This window comes from Scyliorhinus canicula, chromosome 22, assembly GCF_902713615.1.
Source record: "Scyliorhinus canicula chromosome 22, sScyCan1.1, whole genome shotgun sequence".
Lineage (NCBI taxonomy): Eukaryota > Metazoa > Chordata > Chondrichthyes > Carcharhiniformes > Scyliorhinidae > Scyliorhinus > Scyliorhinus canicula.
Window position 1 is genome coordinate 16,139,196 of NC_052167.1, and position 14,074 is coordinate 16,153,269.

The 14,074-nt window shown below is 40.9% G+C and overlaps 1 protein-coding gene across 4 annotated transcripts in view; it reads left to right on the forward strand.

Moving 5' to 3' along the window:
- kat6b (K(lysine) acetyltransferase 6B) overlaps positions 1–14,074 on the forward strand; it is a 186,889-nt gene that overhangs the window by 158,878 nt on the left and 13,937 nt on the right. For all 4 annotated transcript variants that reach the window (XM_038782997.1, XM_038782993.1, XM_038782995.1 and 1 more), the window contains 3 exons: positions 450–543; positions 4,088–4,319; positions 5,758–5,917. In XM_038782997.1, coding sequence (XP_038638925.1) covers positions 450–543; positions 4,088–4,319; positions 5,758–5,917 — 486 coding nt within the window. The remainder of the gene's footprint in view (positions 1–449; positions 544–4,087; positions 4,320–5,757; positions 5,918–14,074) is intronic.

Consider the following 14,074-nt stretch of genomic DNA (forward strand, 5'->3'; position numbering starts at 1 on the left):
TTCTTGAGCAGTACAACATTTATACTTTAAGTTGATCCCATTAACTATCGGATGTTAATTTGAATTATGTATTCATGTTATGGTTTGTACAAAATATAACTCATTAAACGTTTTTAAACATTAAATGTGCCTGAGGTGCCTTTCAGAGGAGGCTGTTATGCACACCATGCTTTTCTAAGGAGGATGTTCTTGGATTGCTATATTGAAAAATTAAGTTGCATGGATTTTATGACTTGGATAAACCTTGTGCATTAACAGTTTGTCAAACAGCAAAGATGACAACTTGGATTTGATTGAAAACCGCAGTAACAGATTGTCATATATCATTGTTATTAACAATCAGTGTTTGCCTAGATTAGTGTGACATTTTGCAAGGACAGTGGTAGGTGACATGTGTTGTCTGCATCAGCAGTGCACTGACAAACTAGGTCTATTTCTCCTTCCCTCAGGAAAAGCTTTGCCAACAGAAGTACAATGTCTCCTGCATAATGATTATGCCCCAGTACCAAAGGCAAGGCTTTGGAAGGTTCCTGATTGATTTCAGTAAGTGTTCTGTTTTGTTTGAAACCATGTTTCAATGATCTTTGTCAGAGAGTTGGGGGTGTTCTTGTAAGTAATGGGCTACAGAAATTGGTAAATGCATGCATTTTAATCATGATGTGACTGCTTTGATTTGTGCATCATTAAGTAATAGAATATTGTCACATATTTTAGGGCTTGATACTCATTCAAGTATGAAATTTTACCCTTCTGATTCCTCTCAGCTTGAATTAAGAATACAACTGTCAGAGCATATGGCAGCGCACAAAGCCAGTAGGCTGAAACAAATTGTTAAAGGTTGAAATGAAACAGAGTGCAGTCAGTTTAATCAGTATGTTCTATAGATCAAACAGTTGGGTACAAGAAAAATGTAAAAGATTTCAAAAGCTTTTGCAAATATAATAATTATACTCGAGCAATAGGAAACCAAATGATGCATTTTGAAAATTACTTCTGATGTTTTCAGGGAATGGTCATTGATTGCTTTCAAAGTCTCAGTGGAAGAATATCCCCTGTGTTAGACACAAGGCAGTGTCAAGTTCTGTAATATTGAAACAATGGCATTAAAGATGCAGCATATACTGGCCATCTTCCCAGGCTGCCTCCTCTGTGTCCTAGGAACGCATAACTCAGCATGCAAATATGTATACCCATTACAAAGTAATGGGGAGTGAAAAACAACTTGCTTTATGAGATCTTCTGTTATGAGAGCCTGGGTTGTTCTCATGGGCCTCTGAAAGACTGCAGGAGGTCTCGAAACATTTGGATAGAAACATTCCAACTCTGACCTCTTCATTGCCGTTGCTTGACTTGCATTCACAGCAACCAAGCACTATCTATCTCTTAGAATATCAGCTTGGTAATGGGACTGACGAGATTTAACTGTTCATATCACATCATGCATAAAATGAAATAATATGAATGCTGGGATTTTGCTTTGCACAATAAATATGTACCGTTGGTTTTTGCCAAAATCTAGCCATCGGTTGTAGCTGGGAGGGCCCATAGAGAGATTTGCCTTGGCCAACCTGTTCCTATATTTTTGCAGAATTCACTTTTATTGTAGTTATTTCGACAGAGGGTTTTCAACATGGTGCTGGGATGTGGAATCTCAACCAGAACATTTAACTATCGCATTGAAACAAATTATTTTGGAGGGATGCTGGGGTTCTGATAATAAAATCATGTATAATTTTCCTATTTTCCCTTTCACATTTACAACAAGTAGCATAATGCTTTTGGGTAACTAAAAAGTCAACTTGTCTGCATTATTTGGTTGTGTTTTATATTTTCTGTGGTCTTTTTCTTATTAGTTATTGGGAGCTGTATGTTAAATGTTAATACAAGGATTTGTCAGGGTTTGGGTACAACATTAATAGATTGTGTAAAGATTGTAATATTAGCTGACCGACTTGTGCTTTCATTTTCTGTACCATTTGAAATAGTTGTTTCAAAAATTGTTCCAGGTTAAAAAATCATAAAACATTTCACTGTTGTATCATGTAAACTTTAACCTATAATGCAGTTAACAATTCTAATACTTTAAATTCACTAACTCATTGCTTGTTCCTAGTAGGCAAGGTTTCAGAACATAATCTAGTTGTTATCTGTTGATTTAATGCTAACTGATTTTGAATTGTCGCAACATTTTGCCAGCACTTCATAGTTTGCTGGTTATTCTCTCAATTTATGCTTGTGGACTGTTGCATTGCTTTTTGGCTCATTGTCTTGGTTCTGTTTATCCCTTGGCATTTTTCTGAGTTAAGATATGATCAAAAGTATTCCTGCTTCACCTGCATCTTTTCATTTTGCTTCCCCATCTCCAAAACATGTTTTCATTCTCACTCCAATGTTTATACCGAGTTCCATGCTAGAATCTTCTGCATCTTTTTGAGAACAGAAAAAGAATAAAGACATAAAAAAGAGTTAGTTAATACAATGAAGAGTGGAAATGTTGGACAAATAGGAAGGAAATGAACAAATGTTGAGTCATGCACCTTTTTGAGTTAGACATAGTCACCATATCTTCATTGCCACTGAATCAAATTCCTGGAGCACCTGACCTTAAAACATCAGGGAGTACCTTCACCATGCAGATAGCAATGGTTCAGGAGGTGAGTCACTACCACTGGACAAGAACAGCTAAGGATGTGCAATAAATGCTGGAACACCCACATCAGAAAATCAATTTTAAAAATCTCTTAGTTTCTCATTGAGAAAATACAACAGTTTTTCTTTCTCTGATCCCAAGTGGATAACCTTACACCTCTCCCACATTAAACTGCGTCTGCCAGTGATGTGTCCAGTAACTTGTCCTTTTCCATCTTTCTGCTCCTATTCACACACAACTAACTATACCTCCTAATTTAGTATCACCTGAAATCTTGGACATGCAGCGCTCTGTACCATAGTCCAATTATTTATATTCCTGTTTTAATTCTCCTAGCACCTCCAAATTCAAAATAAATCTTTAGGAATACTTTAAAATATATATTTTGCCCCAATAATTCTGCAACTAGCTTGTGTGTTGACCTGTGTTCCCAATATTAATCACAGGAAGCTAGTACTCTTTACTTTGAACCAATTCCCTGCTCCCTTCTGAAGTGTATTTTCCAAATGGTGACAGCTGCCAGCTTCCAATAATTATCTAGTGTGGGTTTTCTCTTGATTGTGATTTAAAGATAACTTCTGTATCTCTTGCAAAGTGAACTCTATATAAAGATTAAGTCATCCCTTGTGTAGAAGTTCTGAGCATGTTGTTTTAGACCTTATGTGGTAATAGTATTGATGTGCACATAAAATAATAAGGCACATGTCTTAAGCTAACTGTTGGCAAATTTCTTGTTTTTCTTTCAAATTTTGGCATTTCTATTTCTCACTGCCTCCCCCCTGTGTCCGTATTTTGCTCATGGTTCAATTGCAATCTTTCCTCTTATTATCGAATGACTTGTTTTGCTGTTCTCCACACATGTATTTAATGCCACAAAACGATTAGCCACTGGGCTAAATATTGACTATTTGTAGTTGATTGTAAAACTGACAAATATATTGCTCTGCAAACTTTAGAATTATTGTAAAGCAAGTAATCCTGAATCTATCTCCTTCATCCCATTTATAAACCAAAAAAATTCTCCCATCATTTATGGCCATGCAACATTCTGTTTAAACAAGGCCAAAAAACAATCAAGTTGATGATTTCACTGAAAGGAGCTCAGCACAATACCCCCACTGAACCCCTGAGCGGAAAGTCTCTCGTCACGGGGATTCTCTTCCCGCTGGCAGCGCACCCCCGCCCGCGGATTTCCCGGCGGCTTCAATGGGAAATCCCATCGAAAAGCAGCGGGAAGTAGAATCCCGCTGCCAACAAATGGCACACCTCCGAGAAACATGTGGCTGGGGGACCGGAGAATCCCACCTCTGGTTTACGTGGGTTACCTCGAACTGTGAAAAAGTAGTCTGAGATGTTCCAAAAAATGGATTAAAGTGGGTCAAATGTTCTTTTGTTTCTGATTTATCTTTAATGCCATTTTCTATGGTCTGTATGCAGGCTACTTACTTTCAAGGCAAGAAGGGCAGGCAGGATCACCTGAAAAACCCCTGTCTGACTTGGGGCGGCTTTCGTACCTGGCATACTGGAAGAGTGTAATATTAGAATACCTGCAGCGGCATCAGGACAAGCATATCAGTATAAAGGGTATTAGCCGGGAAACTGGGATGTGTCCACATGACATTGCAATGACTCTACAGCAGCTAAAGATGATTGACAAGCAGCACTGCAAGTAGGTATAATATATAAAGTATAAAATAGTTCAAGGCCTTCGTTTTGACAAACTATACATGATTACATCATTTCACTAGAATCATTTTTCAAATGCCATGATTAACATCATCTCTATGAATTATGTATCATTCAGTTATGTACCTCCTAGTAAACCCTGAAGCTTTTAACTCCCCACTCCAGATTTCCTATTGAATTTGTGACACAGATGTCAAAGGAATTCTCAACTACCTTTTCTAGTGGTTAAAAGATGCAAAGAATTTAATAGTGGTTAAAAACTTCTGTGAATTCTAGTCAATTTGCTTCCAGACTGCAGCATGACATCTGGCAACATAAGCCTGCACTAAAACATGATCTGAGTGCAATATAAAAGCATTGTCTGTGAAGTGTGTTGAGGTATTTTAGAAATAATTGAGCAGGCAATTTTCCACTTGCTCAGTAATGTCGTTTTTCAGGTAGCAACTAGATTTTCCAGGTGAACTCTCATAATCTAGTGTACAGGCTGTTCATATTTGATCATCGTAACCTGAAATATTAGCTGTTACTCTCTCTACAGATGCCACCTGACCAGCTGAGTGTTTGCATCATTTTCTGTGTTTATCACCTTTCATAGTGCCCATTCATCATTGTAGAATTATATTTCAGATATTAAATAATTTTTTGTTACAATCGGTTATTGGATTAACTAGTTATCTTTGATGGAAGGTTTATTTTGCAAATCATAAATCACTGGGCCTCACGGTAGCATGGTGGTTAGCATCAATGCTTCACAGCTCCAGGGTCCCAGGTTCGATTCCCGGCTGGGTCACTGTCTGTGTGGAGTCTGCACGTCCTCCCCGTGTGTGCGTGGGTTTCCTCCGGGTGCTCCGGTTTCCTCCCACAGTCCAAAGATGTGCGGGTTAGGTGGATTGGCCATGCTAAATTGCCCGTAGTGTAAGGTTAATGGGGGGGATTGTTGGGTTACGGGTATACGGGTTACGTGGGTTTAAGTAGGGTGATCATTGCTCGGCACAACATCGAGGGCCGAAGGGCCTGTTCTGTGCTGTACTGTTCTATAATAAATGATTTCTAATGTGGTATCCTTTTAAGGAAGGACAAGTCTACAATTACAATGGGTTCATAATTTAAACTTTCGGTTTGGAAACACTACAGTGCAAAGTTGTGGTATTATAGCTCGTCGTAAAAGCATGTATAGTCGAGGATATTGTCTTATGAATGAGCCCAGGAATCTGCATAATTGCAATAAAGCCATTGCTTGTCACACAGATTGCTATATTAAGAGTAGCGCAAAATGCTCAACACTAAAATTTTTACAAAAGCAGTCCTTGATCAGTTGAGGACTTCCCTGACAGCATAAATGAGACAATTATTTGGTTAATCCTCTGAAGCGTCAAAACAAAATTAAAAGCAATGATACAAAATGCATCTTTGTTTTGTAGATTTGTTATAATTCGAAGGAAAAAACTGATTCAGGAGCACGTAGGGAAATTGCATTCCAATCCACGTGTTAACGAAGTGGACCAAGAAAGCCTGCGGTGGACTCCATTGGCAGTGTCCAGTGCTGCTGTTTCAGAAGAAGAAATGGAGGCTGAAAAAGAGGTAATATTTTTTATAGTTTGGATGTTGTCGCTGAAATACAATTGCACAGTGGCGCAGTGGTTAGTGCTGCTGCCTCACGGCGCTGAGGTCCCAGGTTTGATCCGGGCTCTGGGTCACTGTCCGTGTGGAGTTTGTACATTCTCCCCGTGTTTGCATGGGTTTCGCCCCCACAACCCAAAGATGTGCAGGGTAGGTGGATTGGCCACGCTAAATTGCCCCTTAATTGGAAAAAATGAATTGGGTACTCTAAATTTATTTTGAAAAATAAATACAGTTGGTTGCTTCTCTTGTCTTGTTCTATTTTGGAAGACTTTATTTTACCTTTTATTTGATTTTCAGTGATTTGCCTGAGCTCTTTCTAGCATGCTATAACAGTGTAGATATGTTTCTTTTTTAATGTAGTGATATAAATATATATTTTTTAAATTATTCATACAAATAATATTTGGTAATGGCGAACAATTGTGGCTATAACATTTATGGTTGCGTTCAATTTCAAACTCTGGTTACAGACTTATAAAAGCCAATAAAAGCAGAAAATACTAGAAATACTCGCCAAATCAGATAGCACCTGTGTAAAGAAACAAGGCCTGATTTTAACCCATTCCAAACTCAACCATTTGTACTGTGTTAAAATCGGGCCTAACGTTTCAACTGAATCACCTTTCATCAAAAAGAGGCTACTATCCTTATCTGATGAGGGTCCGGGAAATCTCATATGCCAAGTCTTTATCTCCATCCAGGAGGCCAGAATAACTAACTGCACATGGCAAAGGATTTAAAAAAAACAAAAATAGGATCAGGCCAGTGGCCAACTTAGCAGTCATAATGCCGGTTACTAGGATGCAAGGAGCTGATTCTAGGTAGAAAGGAGGAAGCGTGTTTCAAGGACTTCATGTCTCCTACCTGCAGTCCTAGCAGTGAGACTCCAAGGCTTTTGTGCCAAAAGCACATCAAAAAATATTTCTATGCAATATAAGCCGAAACTTTAGACAGTCCCAAATATCAGGAATGTGAATGTAGCTCGGGTTGCTGCATTTCGACAAGATTTCCTTTATTCTTGTGCGAAAAAGACACCACATATAAATATTGTCCAAAGATATCTATTTTCATGGGGCCTGTGTTGCTCCAAGGAAAGTAATTACACACAATTATTGCATCAAAAAATCCATTGAGACTTTGAAAGATTAAATGCCTGTAAATCTTGTAGATGTCTGTCAGACATTCAAATTGTTCTCCGAGCCAAGCTGTTTGATTTACAAATCATGTGTCAAAAGTAATCAAATTCCACCAGAATGACCAAACATTTATTACATCTACAAGATTGTCAACATTAATTCATGCCATGATTACATGTGTAGTTATGAAGGACTGCTTTTATATGGAATTTCAAAGCCTGCTTAGAAACAAATGAAATATTGTTTTGAAACAGTCGCATTGTTGTCCAATTCAAGCACTCTATTTGCTGTTGTATCCTTGTGGGTATGTGTCATTATTACTCTTGCAAATTAACTTTCTCGTTTTACCCTGAATGCTACAGTCTAGCATCGTGGTGTTTTCTATCTTTTGGATTGGACAGGTACATGTGGTGGGCAACTTGGATGTCTCTTTTTGCTTAATGCTGTTAAAAGGCTCGTTTTTGGATCTTGTGGTAATCTGTTCCATTCACGGCACAAACTAAATTGCCACTTTCTGATCTTAGAAGGTGTGGATCTGATTATAGCAACTGTCTTTTGCAGTGAGAAGAGTTGGGAAGGAACTCGAACTAAAATTGCGGGCTGGTGTCCTGTTTAACCCTGGAACAACACCAGTAATCAAACCGTGTGGAAAGGAATCTGACTTGAAATTAAATTAAATTAAATGAAAATCTCTTATTGTCACAAGTCGGCTTCAAATTCAGCTAGTCTGTGGATAGGCCAAATTCAGCTAGTCTGTGGATAGGCCATTTTTCAAGTTATCTAAATACAGACAGATGACACTAGCAATACACTGTAATACTGTGTAACCAGGATGTTAGAAAGTAAGAGGCAAAAGGGTTAGCCCTCTTCCAAGATCTGGAAGTAGTAAGTGTCAGTGAGATGATTGTGGTCTTGTACCAGGCCACGGCACTTTCAGTATCCTTACCTGATATAGTTGAAGCTGAGTAGATGCAAGATATATGAAACTGTCGTTGGCTTTTTTGTAACCGTTACCATTTCATTGGGGTGCGCTCTGTCCCACTGACAGGGCAGACTCAGCGGAGGTAGGGTATACAGGCAAGAGGGAGTTGCCCTAGGACTCCTCAACATTGTCTTGCGGCATCAAGTCAAACATGGGCAAGGAGACCTCCTGCTGATTGCCAACTACTGCTCTACTTCAGCTGATGAATCAGTACTCCTCCATGTTGAATACCACTTCGAGGAAACACTGAGGTTGACATGGGCACAGTAAGAAGTCTTACAACACCAGGTTAAAGTCCAACATGTTCGTTTCAAACACCAGCTTTTGGAGCACTGTTCCTTCCTCAGGTGAATCTGAGGAAGTGCACAGTTCTCATGGAGATAAAGTCCCGTCTTCACACCGCGCATGTCCTCCATTGTGTTGTGTAGCACTACCAGTGATAAAGGGGACAGATTCCAAATAGATCAAGCAGCTCAAAACTGGGCATCCATGATATGCTGTGGGCCATCAACGGCAGCATTAATGTATTTAACCACAATCTAACCTCATGCCCCGGCATATCCCTCACTCTACCATTACCATCAAGCTGGAGGATCAACCCTGGTTCAATGAAGAATGCAGGAGAGCAGGCCAAGAGCAGCACCAGGTATGCCTAAAAATGGGGTATTGATCTGGTGAAGCTACAACACACTTGCATATCAAACAGTGGCAATGTCAGATAGACAGAGTTTAGCGCTCCTACAGCCAGCGGATCAGATCTGAGTTCTACAGTCCTGCCACATCCAGTCCTGAATCTTTGCGGCGTTCCTGTCTTGAGAGACCATGGGTTTGTGCCACTGGGTCACCGGTTGGTTTGGCAGCATCTGGTTCTCTCTTTGGTGTGTTGTCTTGTGTCTTGCCAGCTGCTGCATCTCTTCTCTTTGCCTCTTTTCACTCCCTCCTTAACTGTGTCCATCAACTATGATGATTGCTGGCAACTTGTTCCCGACGCTTGTAGTCCATGTCACAGGATTTCATGTCATGTTTGCAGATATCTTTGAAGTGAAGGGGTGGGTGGGTCTGGTGCCGATGATGGGCTGTCTGTACAATACGTTCTTGGGGATCCTCCATGCGGGCTCATCTGGCTAAGCCATCTCAGGCGTCACTGGCTCAGTATGGTGTGGGGATGTTGGCTACCTCAAGGGTTTCTATGTTGAAGATGCAGTCCTGAAGCTGAGGATCATCAGAGCCAGCGAAGATGGAATACATTGAAGCGTCGTTCTTGGTTGGCAGACCTTGCCCAGTCCTTATGCCAGACCTGCCATAAAGCAGGAGACTGAGGACGCAAGCTTGAAACATTCGAACTTTTCTGTTCTATGTGAATACACCATTTTCTCACATCCTCTTGGTCAGTCAGCAATAGCAACAGGCGCCTTTCTGCATCAAGAGATGGTTTCTGCAAATGGTTGAGCCCAAGTAGTTAAGACGACTTCCAGAGTGTGGTCACCAATGTTGATGGATGGAGCATTTCAAACATCCTGTCCCATGATGTTTGTTTGCTCAAGATTGATGGTTAAACCAAATTTGTTAAAACAACCACACGCCTGTCGATAAGTGTCTGTCGACACGCTTCTGTGTGAGATGTTATTGCAGCACCATCAGCATGGAGGAGTTCCCTGTTGAGAACTTTCTGTTTTTTTTGTCTTGGCCGGAAGGTGGGCAAGGTTGAACAGGCTGCCATCTGATCTTGTGTGAAAGAAAATTCCTTCTTCTGCAGACTTAAACGGCATGAGAGAGCAGCAGTGAGAAGAAAATCCCAAACAGCGTGGGTGCGAGGACACAGCCCTGTTTCACGCCGCTCAAGATGGAGAAGGGGGCTGATGAGCCACCATTGTCCTGGACCATTCCTTTCATATTGTCATGGAACAAAGTGATGATGCTTGGTACCTCTGGCAGCACAAACCACAAGGGCTGTCACAAGGATGATCAATCTCGGCCTCCTCCTGAGAATCTCAGCATCACAGATGCCAGTCCTCAGCTAATTCCTCTCACTCCACAAGATATCAAGAAACGCCTGAAGACATTGGATATGACAGGGCAATGGGCATTGACAAAAGCCTAGTAATAGTACTGAAGACTTGTACTCCAGAACTAGCTGTGCCCTTGGCCTGGCTCCATTACAGTTACAACACTGGCATTTCCCCAACAATGTGGAAAATTGCCCAGGACATATCCAATCCCCAAACACCACCATCAACCTCCTCTTAATCATCAGATTCACAGTAGAGCAATAAACTGTTTGAAGTAAGTAAATGGGAGTCCTTTAAACTCCCAAATACGATTAGCTTCTCCACCGGTTCAAACTCAACCATCTCTTATCGTTCTCCTGTGACTCTGTTGATCAAGAGGCGACTGAGTGTGGTGATTGGCAGATTGGATTTGTCCTGGGCAATTTTCCATCTTGTTGGATAAATGCCAGTATTGTAGCTGTAATGGAACAGCTTGGCTAGGGGCACAGCTAGTTCTGGAGTAATTTGATGGAAGTGTCATCGCCAGTGCTATGAAGCAGATTTTACTCAGCAGTAATCTGCTCACTGATGCTCAGTTTGAGTCCTGCCAGGGCCACTTGGTCCTGACCTCATTACAGCCTTGCTCCAAACATGGGCAAAGGCGCTGAACTCGAGGGGAGGATTTGATTTGATTTACTGTCACGTGTACCGAGGTACAGTGAAAAGCATTCTGTGTACAGTCCAGACAGATCGTTCCATACATGAAAAAACATAGGACATCCATAAATACACAATGTAAATGCATAGACACCAGCATTGAGTTAAGCATTTAGGAGTGTAGTACTACTCAGTAGAGAAGATGTGTGAAGACATCAGTTCAGTCCATAATAGGGTAATTCAGGAGTCTAGTAACAGCAGAGAAGAAGCTGTTATTGAACCTGTCAGTGTGTGTTCTCAGACTTTTGTGTCTCCTACCCAATGAAAGAGAGAATAACCCAGGTGGGAGGGGTCTTTGATCATGTGAGTGGCTGGTCTTGTTATCAAGGATTTGACTTCAAGTATGGCATCAAATTTGAATCAGTGGGAATCGGGGGTAGAACTAGTCACTTGCTGGAGTTGTACCGAGCACAAGGGAAGATGATTGTGGTGACAATTGTGATTCAGAGACAAATCATTTCAGTCCCAGGACATCACTGCAGGAATTCTTCAGGATAGTGTCCTTCGCACAACCACCTTCAATTGCTTCATCAATGACCTTCCCTCCATCATAAGGTCAGAAGTGGAGATGTTTGCTGATGATTTCTTAATGTTCAGCACCATCCACAACTCCTTAGAAACTGAGGCAGTCATATATCTATATGCAGCAAAACCCGGACAACCATTCACCATGGGTTGTTAAGTAGCAAGCAACATTTGCAGCACACAGTGCTAGGCAACAAGAGAGAATCTAACCATCTCCCATTGACATTCAACAACCCCATCAGCTTTCTGTGTCCACCAATTTTGACCTCTTTGAGCATTCCTGATTTTAATCCTTCCACCATTGACAGACATGCTTTCAGCTGCATAGCCCATAAGCTCTGAAATTTCCTCCCTAAAGCCCTCCAACTCTCACTCCCTCCTTTAAGATAATCCTGAAAATTTTGGTCATCTGGTCTAATATCTCCTCACATGGCCTGGTGACAGATGTTCCATGACACTCCTGTAAAGTGCCCTAAGATATTTAATTACATTAACGATGCTATATAAATACAAGTTGTTGTTATAGTGTTGCAGAATTGGAGACATGCTGTCAGTTGTATGATTTCTGAACTCTCTTCTCTTCAGGCAGCTATTAATAGAAATGTTGAGGGAAAACGGAACAAGTATGTCCACGACTTCAGAGGTTATTTGTCAATAGGTTAGCTCTCTAGCTGGCAGGTAGTTCATGATTCAAACACTGATACTTAACCTCCTCCAATCCTGACCTCCTGCTGCAGTCTTCAGCCAGAACTGACTTTTTGAAGGATGCACTTGAATTACGAGACATTCCAGCAAACTGCACTCATTTCACACATAGGGGTTCACAACCCCTATGGATAGGCAAATAAACTGAGCCAGGATAGCCTTGTTTAAACGTCCCTCCAGATCACCAATAGGCACAAATTATGTATTGATATAAGAGTGGTGCAATTCACTGGTGCAGGAATTCTTAACAGCCGCTTTCCCATATGTGTATGAAAGAAACGCAAACCCTGCCCTGCAATCTGTCTGTATTATATCATTGTTTTAGGTCAAGCGGTGCCTTAATTTTAAAATTCTCATGTTCGATTTCAAACCCCTCCATGGCCTTGTCCCTGCACATCTCAGCAATCTTCTTCAGACCTACAATCCTCCCTGGATATCTGCACTCCTCCAATTCTGGTTTCTTGAGCATTCCTGATTTTAATCACTCCACTATTATATAAAACAGAAAACTCAGCATGTCTGCTACCATCCGTGGAGAGAGAAATAGAGTTAGTGTTTCGGATCTTTGTGACTTCAGAAGAGTCTTAGGAGTCTTCCTTGAGTCATACGGGCTCTAAATGCTAACTCTGTTCCTCTCTTCACAGATGCTGTCTACTGGATCTACTGAGTTTTTCCAGCATTTTCTGTATTTTTGAAGATTTCTAGCTTCAGCAGTATTTTGCTTTTATTTTAGTGTTTAATCATGCTACCGTTTATGGACATGCCTGCAGCTAGCTGGGTCCAATGCTCTGGATTTCCCTCCCTATGTCTCTCTTTGTATGGAACAATAGAATTGCTACAGTGCAGAAAGAGTCTGCACCAACCCTTCGAAAAATTACCCCACCCAGACCCACTCCTCCACCTCATTCCCGTAACCCCAACAAACCTACATAACCTTTGGACACTAAGGGGCAATTTACCTGGCTAATCCACCTAACCTCCACATCTTTGGACTGTGGGGGGGGAAAAACTTGAACCACCGGAGAAAGTGCAAACTCCACACAGTAACCCAAGCGCTGTGTGGGAGCAGTGCTCACCACCGCGCCGGCCCTCTTCCTTTCCTTCCTCCCTCTTCAGATGCTTCCTAAAACCTACCTCTTTGACAAGCTATTGGTCATCTGACCTAACATATCCTTCTATCGCTCAATGCCAAAATTTGTTTGATAATACTTCTGTGAGATGCCTTAAGATGTCTTAGTTGGGCAGCACGGTGGCGCAGTGAGTAGCACTGCTGCCTAACGGCGCTGAGGTCCCAGGATCGATCCCGGCTCTGGGTCACTGTCTGTGTGGAGTTTGCACATTCTCCCCGTGTCTGCGTGGGTTTTCCCCCACAACCCAAAGATGTGCAGGTTAGGTGAATTGACCACGCTAAATTGCCCCTTAATTGGAAAAAATGAATTGGATAATCTAAATTTTTTTTTAAAAATGTCTTAATTGACAAAAGATGCTATAAAGATGCACGTGATTGTTGTTTGTATAGTAACTGTTGTATAGCAAGAGTGAATGCCAGAATTTTCTAAGACACATTGTAAACTGAGTTTACAATAGAGGTGTACCCACACACTGTTTAACCAAACGTGTTATGCGGGGTCCTACCCTGTCCCAGATGAATAAAATGTATTGTTATACCAGACAACAATAGGAAGAGTGAAGGCAAACTCATGATTTATGGTGACAATAACTCAAAAGTTTTCATTTTTATTCTGAGATTCAAGGATTTTTGTTGATGTTTTGCGATAAAAATTTTGCAATTCTGTCTGCAATTAAGCCTACTGGTTTATGGTGATTGGAAAAAAACCACATTTCATATCATTATATTGGATTTTTTTACTGATGTTTTGTTAATTGATTTAGTCCATTTTTCTTTTTAAAATAACACAAATCAGTGGCCTTGCTTCGCCGAGGCAAGTAATTATATCACCGAGATAGATTCATATGAAGGAATCTGAGGTAGTTTGATCTTTTCAACAACACCGGTGTTATCTTCCCATTACAACCCCTGGCTGTATATCGTCCACCCTCA